General features: G+C 39.9%; 1 protein-coding gene across 1 annotated transcript in view; it reads left to right on the forward strand.

The window, feature by feature from the left end:
• The window catches only part of CMYA5 (cardiomyopathy associated 5), an 87,988-nt gene that overhangs the window by 55,786 nt on the left and 12,538 nt on the right, over window positions 1-19,664 (forward strand). Inside the window, exons 6-9 of the mRNA XM_045566096.1 lie at window positions 273-391; window positions 5,757-5,906; window positions 8,453-8,599; window positions 10,350-10,497. Of these exons, the coding sequence (XP_045422052.1) occupies window positions 273-391; window positions 5,757-5,906; window positions 8,453-8,599; window positions 10,350-10,497 (564 nt within the window). The remainder of the gene's footprint in view (window positions 1-272; window positions 392-5,756; window positions 5,907-8,452; window positions 8,600-10,349; window positions 10,498-19,664) is intronic.

Genomic DNA, 19,664 nt, shown 5'->3' on the forward strand with positions numbered 1-19,664 from the left:
CATATAATTGGATAGTATCTTTTCTAATTAGAGGATGTAGGAATGAACTTTCTAATATTACCAGTTGCTTAAGAATCCTAGTAATAAAGAGATTTTAGACATATGTTTTCAGATTTTGAAACTGTTGATATCATTTTTGGATATAATAAGAGGCTCTGCCTTATAAAAACCACCACTCCCAACACCAGCTTCATTTTTGAACAACTGTTTTTCACTTTCATTCTGTACGTTAATAATTTCTTGACTTATGTAGAGCTCTATCCTCCTGTTAGGTTGCTTTCTGTGATGGAGAGCACGGCTTCTTTAGAGAACATGCCGGCTGCATTTTCCCTGTTTGAACATTATGACGACGGCTCCACAAGAAGTGACCAGATGTTGAAACAAGTGGCTGGTAAGCATTTTAACATATTAATTACCTTGATGAAATATGGCAGTTTTTGCTTGTTTGTTTTGTAAAGATTTCGCATGTAAAGACATAGAACTGGAAAAAGCAAAGTGTTGGTTGTAAAATTTTAAAGCTAGACTCTAAAATAAAGCATGGGACTAGCATCCCGTTTCAGCGACTGACTGCATTTCTATCTGAGGCTTTCCGACTGTGCTAGGAGACTGAGGAGGTGGGAAGCAGCAGCCAAGGAACCAAAGGGTCTCCTCCTTTTTTTTTTTTTTTTCTTTTAAAAACAGAATTTCTCTCCCTCCCTTCGAGAGTTGTTTACTTCATACCAGCAGCCAGGTATGGAAGAAAAAAGAAGTCAAATATTTTCATATGTGTTGAACAGATTTTTCCCTATGAGTGGTTTCCCCCTCTTCAGTTCTTTTCTCTTTTTTTTTTGAACTAAACAGATGAGCTTGGAGAACTAACAGCTCAGCATCATGGTCTGTCGCCAGGAGCCTCCCACTTAGCTGTCAAAGCACCCTGCTGGCTCTTCACAATATTTTTTAATGTGCTATTTTAACAAACAGGACAATGAAACTGATTTAGATTTCTCAAAGCTGCTGTTTCAGTGAAGTGATCGAGTTTTACTTACTGTACAATGTGCTCAGATGTCCTCCTCAAAAGATGCTATATATTCTTCCAAAACCACCTTCAAGGTGGTAGCTACTTAGGAGGGAGGCTGAGGTGGAACACTTGAGCCCAAGAGTTCAAATCCAGCCTGGGCCACATAGTAAGACCCTGTCTCCAAATAAACAAACAAACAAACCCCAAACCACAAAAAGATGGCTGTTGTGTTGAAATTGACAATTAACTTTCATTCTTGCAGGAAGAGTTCTAGTTCAGTAACTAGTAAAAGGCTACTGTCTCTCTAAAAAGACAAAACAAAAACAAAAACAAAAACAAAACAACACACAAAGCCCCACCACCACCAACCCTCTTTAAAGTGATAAATTCAGTCATTTATCCTATTTTCTCTAGAAATGTCTCAAAACAAAAGGATGCTTTCTTGTAACGTCTTTAAGAGGCATTAGACCAGAGCAGTGATTACACACTGAGAAAGTCTGATTGACAGAGCTGGTCTTTCGCTTTTCAGAGATTCATTATATGCTGTTGTTTGTTTAGCAAGATATACTTTTGAATACCTGATGGGCAACGAGAGAACATCTTATATATTTTAGATGTCACAGAATTAAATTGTCACAAAGTGTTGATGATTAACTCAGTGCATATGACAGGCCTAGTGGTTCGAAGCCTCCATAAGGAAGACTGATTTCTGAGTGATAAATACTGCTTGGTGTGTCTGCTTCACAGAATTGGAGCCAAGGTGTTAACTTGCTGCTAAATAGTTTTTTGTTTTTTTTCATTTTGTGACCAATGACACCTCTCAGGTATAAAGTTCTTACCTGGTACCTGAAAGGTTCATCTGATGACCCCCTACCTAAACTAAGCAGATATAATGAAGAAAGGATGTGAGTTTTCCAAAGAGAAATAGGATCCCCTACCATTTATTTCATACTTTGAGAATGCCTGACCCTTGGAGACTGTTAAGCATACTAAATTATCTAATATCACAACGGCAGGTTTTTTGTTATTCCCATTTAATAGGTGAGTAAGAGAGGAACAGAAAGATGTCATGTTGCTCAAGACCACACAGCTGGTTGTGGGGGGGGTGGCGGGATGGAAGGGGGAGTTTGGCTTCAGAGTCTTTGCACTTGAACCCCTGCCCTGCAGAGAGGCAGAGCGCTTCGCTGTGAAAGATGAGATCAACATGGGTTAGTGATAGCTTCCTTGACCCTGGCTCCTGGTTAGAATTTTTATTTTGTTTTGTTTTGTTTTTTTGAGATGGAGTCTCATTCTGTTGCCCAGGCTAGAGTGCTGTGGTGTTAGCCTAGCTCACAGCAACCTCAAACTCCTGGGCTCAAGTGATCCTCCTGTCTCATAGCCTCCCAAGTAGCTGGGACTATAGGCGTGTACCACCAAGCCTGGCTAATTTTCTCTATTTTTAGTTGCCTGGCTAATTTCTTTCTGTTTTTTTAGTAGAGACAGGGTCTTGTTCTTGCTGAGGCTGGTCTTGAATTCCTGACCTCAAGCGATCCTCCTGCCTAGGCCTCCCAGAGTGCTAGGACTATAGGCATGAGCCACCATGCCTGGCCTATTTTTTTTAAATTGTGGTAAAATACACATAACTTAAAATTCACCACCTTGCCCATTTTTAAGTGTATAGTCCAAGGGCATTGAGCACATTCACATTGCTGTACAACTATCACCACTATCCCTCTCCAGAACTCATTCTCTTCCAAAACTGAAACTCTATACCCATTAAACACTAACGCTCCATATCCCTGCCCATCTCCAGGCCTTGGCAGCCACCATTCTACTTTCTGTCTCTATGAATTTGACTACTCTAGGTACCTCACATAAGTGGAATCATACAGTATTTATCTTTTTGTGACTGGCTTATTTCACTTAACATAATATTCTCAAGGAACACCTATATGGTAGGTAGCATGCATCAGAATTTTCTTCCTTTTTAGGGGTGAATAATATTTCATTGTATGCATGTACCACATCTGCTTATCTATTCATCCATCACTGGACACCTGGGTTGTTCCACCTTTTGGCTATTATGAATAATGGTGCTCTTTTTGAAAGCCAGGTTGTGGGGAAATCTATATTTGGCCACAGATTCTGAAGTCCAAGTTGATTAGTGCATAATTCCCCGAGTGTGACTGCTCTTTATGGGCACACTTCATCAGGCAGAGGGAATCCATGGGGTGATTCTTCTGCCTATGGTGATGAAACCCTAAACTTCCATTTTGTATTTTTTGGCATCACATTTACTCAACTACGGAAGCGTAAACAGAATTGCTAACATATACAGTCTGGGTCTTTGATGTTCGTCTGCCATAAAGGGATCATAAATCTAGCCATTTTATTATTAGATTATATCTATGGAATATTCTTATTCCCTTTTTCGTTTTAGAATTCTTTGAAAAGTCAAAATAATTCATGTTTTTAAAGAAAGATGTTTTAACTTTAATGTTTTAGGGGGCAGGAGAACATTAAGAACAAAATTATTTCTACCCTACATGCTTTACTTAATTCTCTACAACTACTTCATCCTTAAAATTAGGTGATTTTTTTGGGTCAACTATCAGTTTTTAAGTTTTTAAGTTCATTTACTCAGGAGAGGAAGAGAAATGTAAAAGATGTTACCATTTTTGAAAAGCAGATATAGCTCAATGCATAATTCATAGAAAAAAGGGGCAGGAGCGTTTTCATTGTTCATGCCTCAAGGAGTTCTCCAACACTCTTCAAAAATGATCGACAAGGGTTGAAACATTCTGCTTGGCTCTTCAATAAACCTGCATAACGTGAAAATTTACTGACCTACATTTATCTGGATGGACACCTTTACAATGTGACAGCGATTTCCTGAAGAAGACAAACAGTAAAATCAAAGACAGAATCAGGGTCTCCGAACTATGATCAGTCCTGGGGAGGGGCTCTGATAGGCAGGCTTCTGGCTTACCGTGGAGCCCGCTCCACAGGTCTTACTTCTGCCTCTTACTTACCAGATGCTGGGTTCCTAATTCAACCCTCACCTCCAGGAGTTTCCTGCCTCTTGCTTTCATTTTCTGTGCTCCTGCCAAGGTCACTGTGCTTTCTGAATGTTAGCACTGGTCACCTGGCAGGCACTTTGCTAAGTACTTGGTATACATTATCTTGCCTCCTGTAACAACCCTGGGAGGTAATGCTATTATTACTGTTTTCTCATTTTAAAGATGGCGACACTGAGGCTAGGGTAACACAGCTAGTAAGTGGGGCATGTGGCCTTTACCCTTGGGCCAGCATCTCTGCACTGAAGCCCATGAACTTGACTCTTCTGTCCTGCTTCTCATTTTTCTTTACTGTGTATTTCTTTAGCTATCGCTATCAAAATCTTCTCAATATGTCTCTTTTTGTTCTATTCTTTAGACCTATTTATTTTTTTCTCATTTTTACCTTCTTGCTGAACTGACCTTTATTTTCTTTTCCTTTGGTGGCTACATTTAATAAAGTTATCTCATAAAATTTGGCCCATATTATTCCAGTAAGCTTTTCTCTTAGGAAATTGTTGACTTGGAAAAAAAATAGCCACCAAAAAAATAAATTTAAAAGCATAATGTCTTTTCAACTATGGGAATAACCTTTTCCTCCAATTTGTAAAATATGTTCAATGACTTTGTGTCATAAATTTTGGAGGTGAATTGCATAGGAGCTTGATTTGTGGTATTATATATACCATTAATGTTCAATATGCATAATTATAAACTTTAAAAATCTCTAGGAAGACACTGGAGAATATTATTGCCTTTAAAATTCAGAACAACAGAGTTATGCTAGAGTTCTCAAACATACTGAATCAGTTAATAGGCAACTTTTTCTGCTATGTAGTTTATATATTTGTTTTATTTTTTTAAAAATCTGTAGGTATAGCCATGTTGGAGAAAGAAAATGGGATCGTGGTTTCAGAAAGTATATTTTGAGAGGCCAAGACAGGAGGATTGCTTGAGACCAGGAGTTCGAGACCACGCTGAGAAAACACATTGAGACCCTGTCTCTACAAAACAGAGAAAAAGTTAGTTGGGTGTGGTGGCACACACCTGTAGTCCCAGCTGCTTGGGAGGCTGAGGCAAGAGGATCACTTGAGCCCAGGAGTTTGAGGTTGCAGTGAGCTGTGATGATGCCACTGCACTCTAGCCTAGGCAACAGAGTGAAATCTTTTCTCTGAAAAAAAAAAAAAAAAAGTATTTGGACATTTTACTCATGCTAGTATTTTTCAGCCTTGAAAAATATAGCAACTATATCTAAAACAGGTTTCATGTGTTTCTATTATGAATATAGACTCTATCTTGATATGGAACAATACAACCTTGGTTATCTAGCAAACCATACTTAAAAGCATACTTTTTATTTTGAAGGAAAAACCAAGAGTCATTTGATGCATCCTCTAACCTATATATAAATTTATTGTTCTAAACATAAGAATACAGAAGGGTATTATCAAGTGATCCCATTTTTGTATCCATTTTATTTATTTCTGTGTGTATTGTATATGCACATATACAACTGCATAGAGAACATTCTGGAAGGGTACATACTCAACTGACAGTGATTGCATCCAGGGAGCATAATTGGGCCCAGCTGAGAACAACAGAACCCTCCTACTTTTACTCCATGTATTTCTGTATTGTTTGAATTGTTTTCAACAAGCATAAATTTTGCCAAAAAAAGGGAATACAAATAGCATTAGTCGTAATAAGTCTTGTTTATATTGCAGTTCCACAGCCTCCTAGATTAGAAGCTCAGGAACCAAATTCTGCCACTAGCACAACGATTGCAGTTTACTGGAGCATGAACAAGGAAGATGTCATTGACTCATTTCAGGTTTACTGCATGGAGGAGCCACAAGATGACCAAGAAGTAAACGGTAGGATTGTTAACACAAATACAGATGCATGTGTCTATTTAGGCGTCTTAATGTGAAATATTTAAACAGATACCTATTATGACTCTTTCCACAAAGCATTTATGGCCCCTTACAAAACAACAACAAAAACCCAACAACCATATAATAAAATCATAACACAGAAGCAAAATTTGGAAATCAGGATCAAGGAAAACAAAAATGTGTAAATATCATCCTAATAGTCAACAATAATATTGTAGCTGAGATTCACCTTTGGCTTTGAGCTCTCAGGGTAACAGGAACAATTAAGTGGCTCTCATTTTCAGAAAGGAGGTAACATACTAGAGTTTCAAGGAAAACAAAATTTTAGTCAGTACTGAAGTCTAAAAGAAAAGTGTGAGGTGTCCCACTTTGTAGGGGAGAAATAAGCTGTGTGCAGGACAGTGTCCTCCCCATTGATTGAATGCAAATGAAGTGTCGGATGTCATGGCTGGCAGTTTCTGAGGTCTACCTTTGATGAAAGCCACAGACAAACTGTGAGGTTCATTCCATATTCACAATTCTCAAGGCATGGGCTTAGGTATGGCATAGTCTTCTGGTGCCCCAAATTAATGTGTGGATAGAAATGAAAGTGCTTCGTAGGGTGTATGGGTGGCATGTCTTATAGAGGAGCCTCTGTAAATATCTGTGCTCAGTAGGACTTCTAGTAAGACGCATGCCAGGCAGTTTGAGGTTGTACTTCCTGATGAATCAGAGCTGGGAGTGCTGCCACTCCGCGTTGCTTGCCGAAGACAGACCCACATACTTTGGAGAGCAGATGATTACGTGGCAGGATCGACATCCTCTTACAAAACTCAGGCGCCCAATTTATAATCAGCAATGAATGGTAATATATTTTACTGTTACTAATATTTAAGGCTTTTGAAATGTCATTTGATAATTAATTTAGGAAAAAGTTAAAAAAAAGCAACTGTAGGCATAGTGTAAAGTTGGCTAGGGTTGTCTATAAAGACTCCTATGTTATTCAAGACCTACTTCATATGCTTGTCACAACACAACAGAATAAATGATACTATCCCCCTTTGCAAAGGAGAAAACTGATGCGAGGTTAAGGAATTTGCCCAAGGCCACACAACTTGTACATGACAGGGGCAGATTCAAACAAAGATCTTTCAGACCCCAAATATTATGTTTTTGTTTGTCTCTATGTTGGTTTTGTTATGCCACACTTCGACTCCATCTTTATCCAGCTGTTTCATGAAACCCCATGGCCCTCCAAGACCCCTCTTAACAAGTAGTTATTGCCCGGAGTACTTTTTTTTATGTGTTTCACCGCCACCCTCTCACCCCCACACCCCACCCCAAACACTTCTCTCTGTCCCGTATCTCACTGGTTCTATGCCTTGGACTGTGCTGATGACAGTTAGCTAATCTGATGATCCACTCTGTGATACTGTGCCTTGTGTAATGGGGTCCCCAGCAATACTCGTTATATGTGTTGTTAAAGGGAGCGTCAGGGTAATAGGACCTCAGAGGAATGATTCCAGTGAAAACTGCAGTCGCAGTTGCTGGCTATGGGAGAAATGTTTTTCAGTGTATGAGTTCTTATGACAGTCTTTTAACTGAACTTTCTGTCCAGAAAGTATAGCTCATTGGAAAAGAGAGAGGCAATTAGAGAGACCTGCTGAATTGAAGAACTAAATATCTTTTAAAGAAACAATCCGGGTTCTTAACTGGAGGAGTTTTGAAGATGTGACATTTAAGAGTAATAAGGGAGAATAACTGAAATTACCGTAGGCTAATTTAAAAAAGAAAACCATTGTTTTTAAAGGAGAGAAAATTTTAGTAAGAATAATCAGACTTACCCAAAGGGGCAGGTGTTCACAATGGTACTGAGTAATATTTAGTATAAAAAGATTGAAAGCAAAATGAAGAAATTTAAAAAGGAAAATGTCTTGATTGAAAAAAGTTACTTCTTAGAATAGCTTATGGCCTATCAAAGTTTATAAAGTATTTCTATAAATTGTGGAATTCTCTAGTTGAAAGAATTCTGGAATTTATTAGAAGGAACCAGGATTTGAAACTTGGAAAGTCATACTGAATACCAAAATCATTTACTAATCTGTAAAGATGCTTTGTAAGTTTAAAACATAGGGTTGTCCTTTTTTTTTATGATACACACTTCTAAAATATTGGCATTTGTTCTTAAGATTTTCTTGAGACTGCTATTACTGAGATTTAAGCTAACATATACTCTATGCAATTTTAATATTTGTTGTTGAAATAAGTTACTTTAATTGTGGTATATGAAGCTCAGAATCTTACTAATATGCTACTATTTTCTGGTGAGTGTTCACAAGTAATACTATGTCATTCTAAATATTTCCTTTCAGAATGCTGTTGCTTTCTTATGTGTTCTAAAGAGCTAGTTATTACACAATGATATCTGTAAGGTTATCAGTTTGAGTTTTCCACTGGGGGAAAAAAATCATAGACTACTTTTTCCAATAACTCTATAACTTTCACTTAACTTTGGAAGACACCTTAATGATTGTGTTTTATGCTAGAGTTGGTAGAAGAATACAGAGTGACAGTGAAAGAAAGCTACTGTATTTTCGAAGATTTAGAGCCTGACCGATGCTACCAAGTGTGGGTTATGGCTGTGAACTTCACGGGATGCAGCCTGCCCAGTGACAGGGCAATTTTTAGAACAGGTAAGGGGATGCTAAGGGGGTGTTAGGAGGCATTATTCAATTCTTCAGACTCTTGAGATCAACCAATAATTATTTATTAGGCATGTACCATGTTTTGGGTGTTGTCCAAAGTGCTGGGTATACAATGATGAATGACTGGGTTCCTGTTCTTAAGAAGCTCATATAGTCAAGTGAGGGACATAGGAAAATAGAAGATCACAGAAAATGAGTGGTAAGGGCCATGATCTAGATACTCACAGGTTCTTACGAGAGCACCCCAGAGGGGTACCCAAGGGAGCCTGTGGTGGGGCAGGATTAGGAATGGTTTCCTGGAACTGAAGCTTGCATGAAATGTTTTAGAGGGTCAGGAGGAAGTAATGTGTTAAAGCAGCATATTCCACTTGAAGAAGACATATGATCAGAGGCATTGAGGTAAGAAACAGTATGGAGTGTGCAGACACTATGCAAAGTTTGGTATTATTTCTTAGACTTAAAAACAAAGAGAGGAGGCCGGGCTCAGTGGCTCACGCCTGTAATCCTAGTACTCTAGGAGGCTGAGGCAGGAGGATTGCTTGAGCTCAGGAGTTCAAGACCAGCCTGAGCAAAAGTGAGTCCCAGTTTCTACTAAAAATAGAAAAAATTAGCCGGGTGTGGTGGTGCATGCCTGTAGTCCCAGCTACTCAGGAGGCTGAGGCAGGAGGATCACTTGAGTCCAGGAGTTTGAGGTTGCAGTGAGCTATGATGACACCACTGCACTCTAGCCAGGGGGACAGAGTGAGACTTTGTCTCAAAAAAAAAAAAAAAAAAAAAACCAAAAAACAAAGAGAGAAAAGACAAAGGATGAGAAAGGCTAGCATAGAGAGTCTGAGTTTGCAAGGTAAGAAACTTGGGCTGTGCCATATGGGTGCAGGGAGCCCCACAAAAGATTTTAAGCAATGGTATTCAACTGGGAATGTATTCATGTGATGAAATCTTTTCACAGGGGGCTGGAGGAGGAGGTGTAGCGTAAACCAAGCCTGCATTGCCTTCAAGATAATTGCACCTGCCTCAGGGCAAAGAATAGCTTCCTCCCACTCTTCATCCTTTCCTCTTGACTTTTTTTTTTTCCTTGAGACAGGGTCTCACTCTATTGCCCAGGTTGGAGTGCAGTGGCATCATCATAGCTCACTGCAACCTCAAACTCCTGGGCTCAAGCGATCCTCCTGCCTCAGCCTCCCAAGTAGCTGGAACTATAGGCACATGCCACCATGCACAGCTAAAATTTTCTACCTTTTTTTTTTTTTTTTAGAGATAGGGTCTTACTATGTTGCCCAGGCTGTTCTCAAACTCCTGACCTCAAGCAGTCCTCCTGCCTCAGCCTCCCAAAGTGCTGGGATTATAGGCATGAGCCACTGTCCCTGGCCTTCTCTTGCCTTTTACAAGTCATTATTGAGCACCTACTGAAGGGCAAGATCACGGCTACATTTTCTGTAAAGGGAGAGGGGCAAGAATCTTTTTTATTTGCTTTTATATGTATACAGATTCTGTGGGATTTATAGGAAGCTAATGTTAGAGGCTGTTTGGGGATGGGTGAGAACTGGGCAATTTGGAAGGCAAAGGAGGGAGAGAGACTTCACTATACAAACTTTGATCCCTTTTGAGTTCTCAACTCAGAATAAATTTTCTGACTCAAAAATGAAAAATAAAATAAAACCATGCCAAGCAGTCCTCCCAGGTCCCAGGAAGTAGAGCTGGCATTTGCTCCAACGTTGTCTTGGTTCTCTCTCTGCAGCACCCTCCACCCCAGTGATCCGCGCTGAGGACTGTACCGTGTGTTGGAACATGGCCACCATCCGATGGCGGCCTGCCAACCCAGAGGCAACGGAGACCTACACTCTGGAGTACTGCAGACAGCACTCTCCAGAGGGCGAAGGCCTCAGGTAAGGGTCCCTTTTCACGGAGAGATCACCTAGAGCCCCAGGAACTGAGCTCAGGGCCCTAAACTAACTTCTGAGCATATGCTCACCAAGGGAGAAAAGCATCCTAAAATCTTGCTGAGCTAATTAAGCTGTTGACTTGATTTGCAGCTCCATCACTATTCATCAATGAACTCCAAGTTTGTAATAGAACACATGCTACAATGCAGAATAATAACTCCCTTGTAAGAAAAATGTATGTGAGTTTTAATGATAGAACATTCTTTGAGGTATATTTAACTTCAGTCATTAGACAGGATTTATGCATATTTTATGCACTTTTTACTAGCTGTATCAGAATAGGCACCACCTAACTCAGGAAACGAATAGTGAGCTTGTGTATAATGTAAAACTGAATGTCTCCATGATATATTGGTACCATAAAGGAGCTAATCACCTATATATTATCGCAGAGACATACCTGCCTCTCCAAAAGCATGAAGAATCTAAAGAGATTCTTCTAGGAAAAAAGAAATGTGAAGCTCTCCCACTAAAATAATGACACTAACATTTATCAATAAAGGGCCATACTTCCACTAGGCATTTGGCAAATGTTAACTCATCTACTGAGGTGGTATTTTCTTAACCTCCCATCTCCTGGCAACTTCACATTCCATGGTAAATATTCAGATCATTATTATTAATATTTGTATTTTGACAGAGACATTTTTAGTTTTTCTTTTTAACTAAGTTTACTGAGATAAACTATTTTGGTGGGATATAGAACTTAGGAATAACAGTGAGAAATTAGACAGCTTTTTATAATAATAAAGCATATTATTTAAGCTCTTGATTATGTTCATGATCAACAACTATTTAGTTATGATGGGAGGTTTCATATGACTGAGAAATAATTATAGTTTCTTTCAAGTTGAAGACAGGCTTCACAAAATAATGATCAAAGGATGGATTAATATTGGGCAGGGAGTGTTTGGGTGGGATGTAGGCTTTTCAGCAGAAGTGTGAACATAGTAATTGTATAAGAAACAGCATCTCTATTAATGTGCCAACCGCTGGAAGGCAGACTTCAGCAATTAGCAAATAGCTGAGATGAACTCTGGCCAGAACACAGAGAGAGAATAATTGACTTTCATTGAGTATTTACTATATGCCCATCACTGTCCCAAGTGCTTTAGGTATGTTGCCTCATTTAAGCCTCACAAGAACCCTAAGAGAAAACAGACACTTTGAGAGGCTACTCAGCTAGTGAGTGGCAATCATGATTCAAATCTCATTTTGTCAGACTTCAAAGTCCAAGCTGCTAACCCCTGTTTTATCCCACTCAGGGAGGTCCTGGACGTTGCCTGCAAAAGCCCCTTGGTGCTATGAGAACACTGTATCAGGAGTGCCTGAATCCCAGGGCAATCTTTCCCCATGCCATTCTCTACCATCAGTAGGGCAAACCCAGTTCTCTCTGAGGCAAGATCAGACTGCTAAGGCTCTGAAATGACTCACTTCTGTTACGGCATCAGGCCCCAGCTGGCATTTGCATAAATCATATCAGCACAGTTGGGTATTTAAATCATCAGAAATCTGGAAACCCTGAGACCTAGCAGTCATCCCACTGAGGAAACTGTGATGTCATCTTGTAAATGTGGCTACAGGGAGGGGGAAAGGAGGGATGGCAGCCACTGAGGGGTAGGAAGTGATTTCCATTCAATCAGACTCAGAGAGGTTAAGTGATCTGGCCAAGGCTTAAATAGTGGAGTGAGCATTTGGAGTCAGGCTTCAAACCCACGTCTGCCTTATTCTTTCCACTAGTTTTAAACTGCTATCGTTAACAGATTGAGTTAGCATACCTCAGCAGCCTGGCAACGGGGGGTTACTGTGCATCCTTAGTTTCCTTTGTCTCATGAAAAGCACAGACATTAAGAGAGAATACACTACCATTCATATTCCCCTGGTTAATGTTTTTCCTTTCCCTGATCATCCTGGGGCCCTCAAAACTTTTTTAAAAAAGGAAAACAAGAAAGTAAAAGGGTCCATTTGATATCAACAATGCAGTCCAAACAAGTCCTTCTATCAAAACCAAAGAAACCAATGACAGTTCCATTTGTGGGGAAAAAATGACCATCCAACAATTTCATTAAGACCAAAGCTGAGCTTATTAAAACTTAAGGCTTGTCATTAGTTTATTCTATTTGAGACTTTGCCAGTGGATTTGTTTTTATTTTTCTTGTTGCAAGATAGCATATTACGGGCTGGATAAGCAGAGGTTTATAATAATCATAAAACAATACAAAGGATTCTTTGTTATTGAGTGGACATAGTCCAGCAAGTTTAGAAGTGAAGGGAAATTGCTCATTTCGAGCCTTGTTGATAGTTTGAAGCTGTGTTGGAGATGAAGCTGTTTTCCAATTTGGTGCTAAAAGACTCCTCAGTGCCAGGATGTGAAAAGGTATGTCCAGTCCACAGCCCAGGGCTGACTCTCCAGCCTCTGAATCCCTGCTGAGTCTGACAATAGATAATTTTTTGAAGTGAGCAAAATTTTCTTGGCCACAAATTATTACCATGTTCACTTGCTAAGTCTATTGCTGACACACCACATCAGAGCCATCCCTCACTGGTATGAGCCTCAGTCTCTCATACCCCAGGCTGGCATCAACAGACTGTGAAGTAATTCATCCTTAATCTCAGAGCCCCAGGACGGTAAAACTCATTTGTATCTCTTTGGTTCTCCAATTTGAGAGTTAAGGAGGGAAGGAAGATTCTGCTCTTTGAGAGTGGCCATGTGTCATAGGTCTTTTGACCATCTGGTTCTGACAACCAACTTTAAAACATTTCTTACAGGATCTGGTATTTCAAAACTCAATGAAATATTAACTATTTAACTACAACCTATATAGCTCAATCTCTAAGATGTTGGCTCCGGATAACCAGTCTGACAGCAGAGTTGATAACAAACCTCAAAACTTGGTCACCGCTAGTCAACAAATGCAAACAATCCCTTCTTTTTTCCGTTGTATCAGAACCACGTTCTTCACTTTGGTTTTCTGCGCAGCAATGGATAAAGTTACTTTGTCTCCTGGAAAAGAGCCAAGGGTTGTCTGGTCTCACTTCCTTGGTGGCTCCATGAAGGGATCATTATGTAAGGTGGCAGCTTCAGTACCTGGGACAGTGCCTGGCATATTGTAGCTACTCAAGACATAGTTGATACCTGAATAGGTAAATATCAATTAGCATCAAGCACATAATAAGAAAAATTAGGCCAGCTTTGAGGATAATCTATTATTCAAAATGGGAAAAAATAAATCATGCCAACAAAGTAAAGAAGGATGGGTGAATGAGTTCATTTTAGCGCTTGGATACTTAACCAAGAGATAGGACTAGTCTAATCTATGGGCTAGAAACCTTTCCATGGATCACGCATAGAGAAGGGCATTTATAATCTTGTTTGTCCATTGGTTATATAACCCTTACATAGGTTCTGTGTTCCATGCAAAAACCCTATAGTACTAAACCAGATCCAAAAATCGATCCAGAGGTCACTGAAGGGGAGTGAGCGTGATCAAAGATTATTTCGTTGTGGTAGCTCAGTTTGACTGAGCCTAAACCATAAACTGGGAGGGTGGGGAACTTATCTATGTAGATACTCCACAAATGTCTGTTTAATGAAGGAAGGAAAGAAGGAAGGAGGGAAATTAGACAATCTCCTTTTGCCCTTCCCCACTTCAAGTCATCTAACTGGCTGGAACCTGTAGCCAAAGAGAGAAGGAGCAAGAACTAAATGAATTCACATCTCTTTCCCACACCCAAACCCTGAAAAAAACAGGCAGCCTTAAAAGCTCTGGTTTGGTGTAGGAAGAGAAGTTGAAATGAAAAAAAAAGGGGAGAAAAGGATGAATAATATTAACTCACACACCACATACAGAGGGCATTGATTGTCCTCTAGATTGGGGATTCTAATTTTGGTTGCCAGAACAGAAACACATCCATCTTCACACCTGCATTCCTTCTTCCAGTATAATAGCCTCTAGATATTCCAATTTAAGACCAAAGGTGCTGGTTGAACTCTTGCAGTGGATGTTTGAATAAAATGAACCTGCTTTGCCCTCAAGTTTCATGACGCAGTGTCTGAAATAGCTGAGCGATTGCCTCCATTCCATAATCCTCACAGAAAACATATTTGCATATTTCTGCGTGTGGGCACTGAGGCTCAGTCCCGGCAGTCGGCCCCTGTTGGGATTGGGGTGGGCGGGAGTGACAATCCCCGGCTTGTGTGTGGGGGCTGAGGGAGCTCCTACTCACCCTCTTCCTGTTTTTCTTTGAATGCTCGCCTCAGGTTGGGTGGGCTCGAAACACTTTCAAAAATTTTCCACCGCTCTGCTGTTTCCTCAGCTGTTCTGTCTCTCCTGTGTGGAGAGAAGTCAGCAGAAGTGTGGGTGGAGGAGGGAAAACTGAGAGAAATATAGTACAGGGATTAACTGTGTGGGCTGTGCAGAGAGAAGCCGTGTATTGAATGACAAATCTGTGAGACTCAATACGCCACAAAATAGTGGGGAGTGAGCTTCCTGCTCCCTGGCCCTGGCTGGGGCTGTGGGGTAGGGAGATCCTCCCCAGGGCCACCCTCCAGGATGCGCATTGCCAGGGGAGGGTGAGCTCTAGGTGCCGGGCCTGTGAGCCTATGTTCCTCCTGCTTCCAGCCTTTGGGGCCACACCTGGTGGAGCAGGAACAGAATTGCCTGTCATTGGTGGGTGTTCTAGCTGGGATCACCCACTGCTCTACTTGTAAAGTAAAATAAGGACAAAGAAGGGTGAGTTTCTTAATGAACTTAGTGCCTGAGCAGGAGGGAGGAATCCCAGCGTTTCTTTCTTTTTTTCCCCAAACTTTCTTCCTAAGCTTTCAGATAGGTCATGACTGACCAGCGGCCAACAGCAAGTCATCTGACCGTCTCTGGAACCTGTGGGTAGAGGAGACAGTTATTCCTGCTCCATCCTTGCTTCATAGGGTGACAGGAGGGCCACTGACAGGACTGGGCCAAAATTTGTTGAGTAATTAAGAGCTAAAGGCCACCCGTTATGTGGTATTGTTTTCCTCATCCAGTTGTAATATCCCTCTGCAGGGACCCTTTGGGAGAGTGAGTTATGTGAAGAGGATTTTTAGCCCCCAACACTCTTGGCTTTTTAGAAATGAAATCTTTCTTCTCAACTAACCCTAATTTACTTTGATCATTTAAAAACTCCCATCCACCTCCTGGTTGTACAGTAAAACCTCAGTCAATTGAAACCCAACCTGTTCCTTTACTTCTGACTTATGTCAAGTTCCAAAAAAGTATTCAAGTTGTTCACAATAAAAGACCCAGACATAATAGAACCAACACAACAACACTATAAGAACAAGAGCCAAATAGCACAGGGCTGAGGAGACTGTATCAGAAAGTGCCGGTTAAGAACCGTACCTCAACAGAACATGAAATTTAAATCTGAACTTTCTGGCAGCTAATGTGAAAACAGGAGAGAGGGGGAGGGAGCAAGAGGAAGAAAGAGATTACATAACTCATCTCCTTTTTAAAAAGGAAGCACAACATTTCACTAAGAGAGACAATTATATTTCTTGACATTCAGCTCTAAGATGAATTTTTCATGTAGATCTTTATATAAGGGCTATTTGAACAAGATAATAGCGATTGTCTTTAAGAACAGTTTTACAAAAGATGCAAAAACATTCGCAATGTAACCATTTTTTTAAATGGGATCTGAAAGTGAGGTGTTAAATCACCATCCTGTACTGGCTGTTCTGTAGGGACCTCAAGCAATTGTCCACATATGTGGCCATGGCATGGTAAAGGAGGGCTTAGAGAATCCGGGAGAATAAATGTTACTAAGCTCCTGGGATTCTCTGCCTGTAATATAAATGGTATCATTCAGGCTTTTGGGAGAAAACAGAGAGAAAACTAAAATCCAGGAGCTTTCTGCTGGAACCTTTGGCTTATGGGGATTTTATGAGAGCTTCTAACCACAGGAGAGCCTATGTCTCATGGTTGTCAACATTCAGCCTCCATGTTATTTTTCTACACTCTTATGAACTAAAAGCGATATTTCGTTAACATCGAGTCTCATAAGATCCTCATTTATCAAAAGAAAAATAATCTTGTTCAAAAATTTTTATTTACCAAGTTTTTAAAAAAAGAAAATCAGTATGTAAAGAACTTTCTTCTTAATCCTGATTTAACCAAAATTTTTCATCTGAAACTAAAAGTTCCATATTTACAGTTAGTTATGGTTCTACAAATGGCCTCAAACAGCCATGGCTATTTAGTTAGTTTTCTTGTATTTAATGTTGCTTACATTCCCATGCAGTTTTCTTTTTTCCTGGTTTTCCTTCTCCTCCCTTCACACCCCACATTATCTTATGATTGTGTTTCCCTGGCCTAAATGATCAGAAAAATCAACTGGAATGCTTGCTAAACATTTAGATTCAAAGGCCCCTCTTAAGAGATTCCAGTTCAGAAGGTCTAATATGCCCAGGCAGGTTTGGGAAACATTGTTTTACTAGCTGGTTCCACAGGGCCCAGCCACGTGCTCATTCCCAGTTCACATTAAATGGTGTTGACTGACGGCTGAATGTTGGTGCTGCCAACGTGAATGCCAGTAAGAGCCAACTGTGTTTTTAAAAACAATTCCTACTTAGCCATCTGTTGTAAGCTGCAGTGATGGCGCCGTCAATAGGCTGCTTCCAGGAGTCAGGGCTCTGGACTCCTCCCTGTGGTTTGTATACAGTTGCCCCTCCCCTGGGGAGGAAGCATGCTTAGATCCAGGTGGTAGACATGGTGGTGTAGAGAGCAGCCACTCCCTGTAACTGCCAGCCCCTCAAGTTACCTTAAGCACGTGCATACTACTTTCCATCCCACACAAGTTGCTGAATTACCAAATTCCTGGAGAAGCTACCTTACAGTGTTCAAACTAATGTGCCCTTTGAGAGTCTACAAACACATTCAACTAACTCCTGAACTCTGGAACTGGTAATATAGCTCTTAAAGTAAATTAATGAATTTTAAAGTAATTAATTAATTAATTAATTTTGGATAGAGAATATGTACTTATGGTACAAATTCAAAAGACACAGAAGGGATTACAGTGGAAATTAAGTCTCCTTTATACCTTTGTTTTACCTACTCAAATCTCCTCCTCAGAAACAATTACCATTACCTGATTCATATTTATCCTTTCAGATAGATTCTGTGCTTATACCAAGCATCTATAGTCTGTCAACTAATGGTAGCACACTATCTGTGTTTCCACCACCTTGTTTTTCTTGCTTACAAATATGCCTTGGTGAGCATCCCATATCAATACATATGGAACTGCCTCAATTTTAAAAAACAATTTCATTGTATTCTGTTTTAAAAATATAATTTAACTTATTTACCAAATGGGAAGCATTTAAGTTGTTTCAATTCTCTTGCTGTCACAAACAATGCTGTAGTAAACAACCCTGTGTATATATCATTTTATACACATGCAAATATATCTGTAGATTAAATTCCTAGAAGTAGAATGACTGGTCAAAAGGTGTCTTCATTGTGAATTTTGATGGATATTACCAAAGAGTCTCCACAGAGGTTGTAGCTGCTCACACTCTGGCTAGCGGGGTGTGAGAGTGCTAGGTTACTCATACCTTTGCCTATACCTGGTCTGATAAAACTTTTGATCTTCCACAACTTAGTAGGTAGGAAATGGATTCTTATTGTTGTTTAACTGTGCACTTCTATTATTAGGTTGTACGTCTTTTCATATATTTCAGAGCGATGTATAGTACTTCTTTTTCTATGAACTATTCATTTCCTTTACCAATTTTTTTTCTGTTGGATTGTGGTGTTTTTATCTTATTGATTTGTAGAGGCTCTTTTTTTTTTTTTTAAAGGAAGTTAGCTCTCATGTGTGATATGAGTTGCAAATCTTTTTTTGATATTTTTTGCCATGCATATTTTTAAATGATAATTTAGTTGAATGTATCAATCTCCTTTGAAAATAGATTTTAAATTTTTGTGTCATATTTCAAAATGTACCTCCCGCCCAAGAGTATGTGTGTTCCCATGTGTTTTTTTGTAGTAGCCAATATGGTAATTTAATTTTTTTAAAACTAGATATTTTATCATCTGGAATTTATTTCAGTAGAAAGTGTGAAGCAGGGAATCCAACTCTATTTTTTTTTTTAGCATGGCTATCCAGATGTCCCAACAAGAATACCCAGCATTTTCCCTTCTGATCTGAAATGCTTCCATCATTATATACTCAACAGACTGGATGTTTAGCTCTATTCCTGGCCTTTATAATCTGGTCCATTGATCCATCTATATATGCCCCAGGACCACACTGTTTTTATTATTGTAGCTTTATAATTTAGAATTCCTGACAAATTAGGTTGCCACGTCATGACTTCTTTTTTGTTGTTGTTATTTGCTAGTTTGTATTTTATATGATCTTTAGAATTAGCTCGCATAGCCTCCTCCACCAGCCTGCCCCTGATGATTTGTTATTTTCAGAGATCATGTTAAATTTATAGATTGAGAGAGAATTGAAATTTTTTTTTTTTTTTTTTTTGAGACAGAGTCTCGCTCTGTTGCCCGGGCTAGAATGAGTGCCGTGGCGTCAGCCTAGCTCACAGCAACCTCAAACTCCTGGGCTCAAGCAATCCTACTGCCTCAGCCTCCCGAGTAGCTGAGACTACAGGCATGCGCCACCATGCCCGGCTAATTTTTTCTATATATATTTAATTGTCCATATAATTTCTTTCTATTTTTAGTAGAGACGGGGTCTCGCTCTTGCTGAGGCTGGTCTCGAACTCCTGAGCTCAAACGATCCACCCGCCTCGGCCTCCCAAGTGCTAGGATTACAAGCGTGAGCCACCGCGCCAGGCCGAGAATTGAAATTTTTGTGATGTTGCATTATCCTGTCCCAGAACTGAGGTGCCTTTCCCTTTATTCAAGTCTTTTGTGTTTTCTCTCAACAGCATCTTAAAAAATGTTCTTCATGTAAATCTTATACTTTTTTAATGTTTGTTACTATTCCAAGTAAGACTTTTCAGCTGGGCACAGTGGCTCATGCCTGTAATCCCAGCACTTTGGGAGGCCAAGGCAGGAGATCACTTGAGGCCAGGAGTTTCAGACCAGACTGGGCAACATAGCAAG

Source organism: Lemur catta, chromosome 12 (genome assembly GCF_020740605.2).
Source record: "Lemur catta isolate mLemCat1 chromosome 12, mLemCat1.pri, whole genome shotgun sequence".
NCBI classification, from domain to species: Eukaryota; Metazoa; Chordata; class Mammalia; order Primates; family Lemuridae; genus Lemur; species Lemur catta.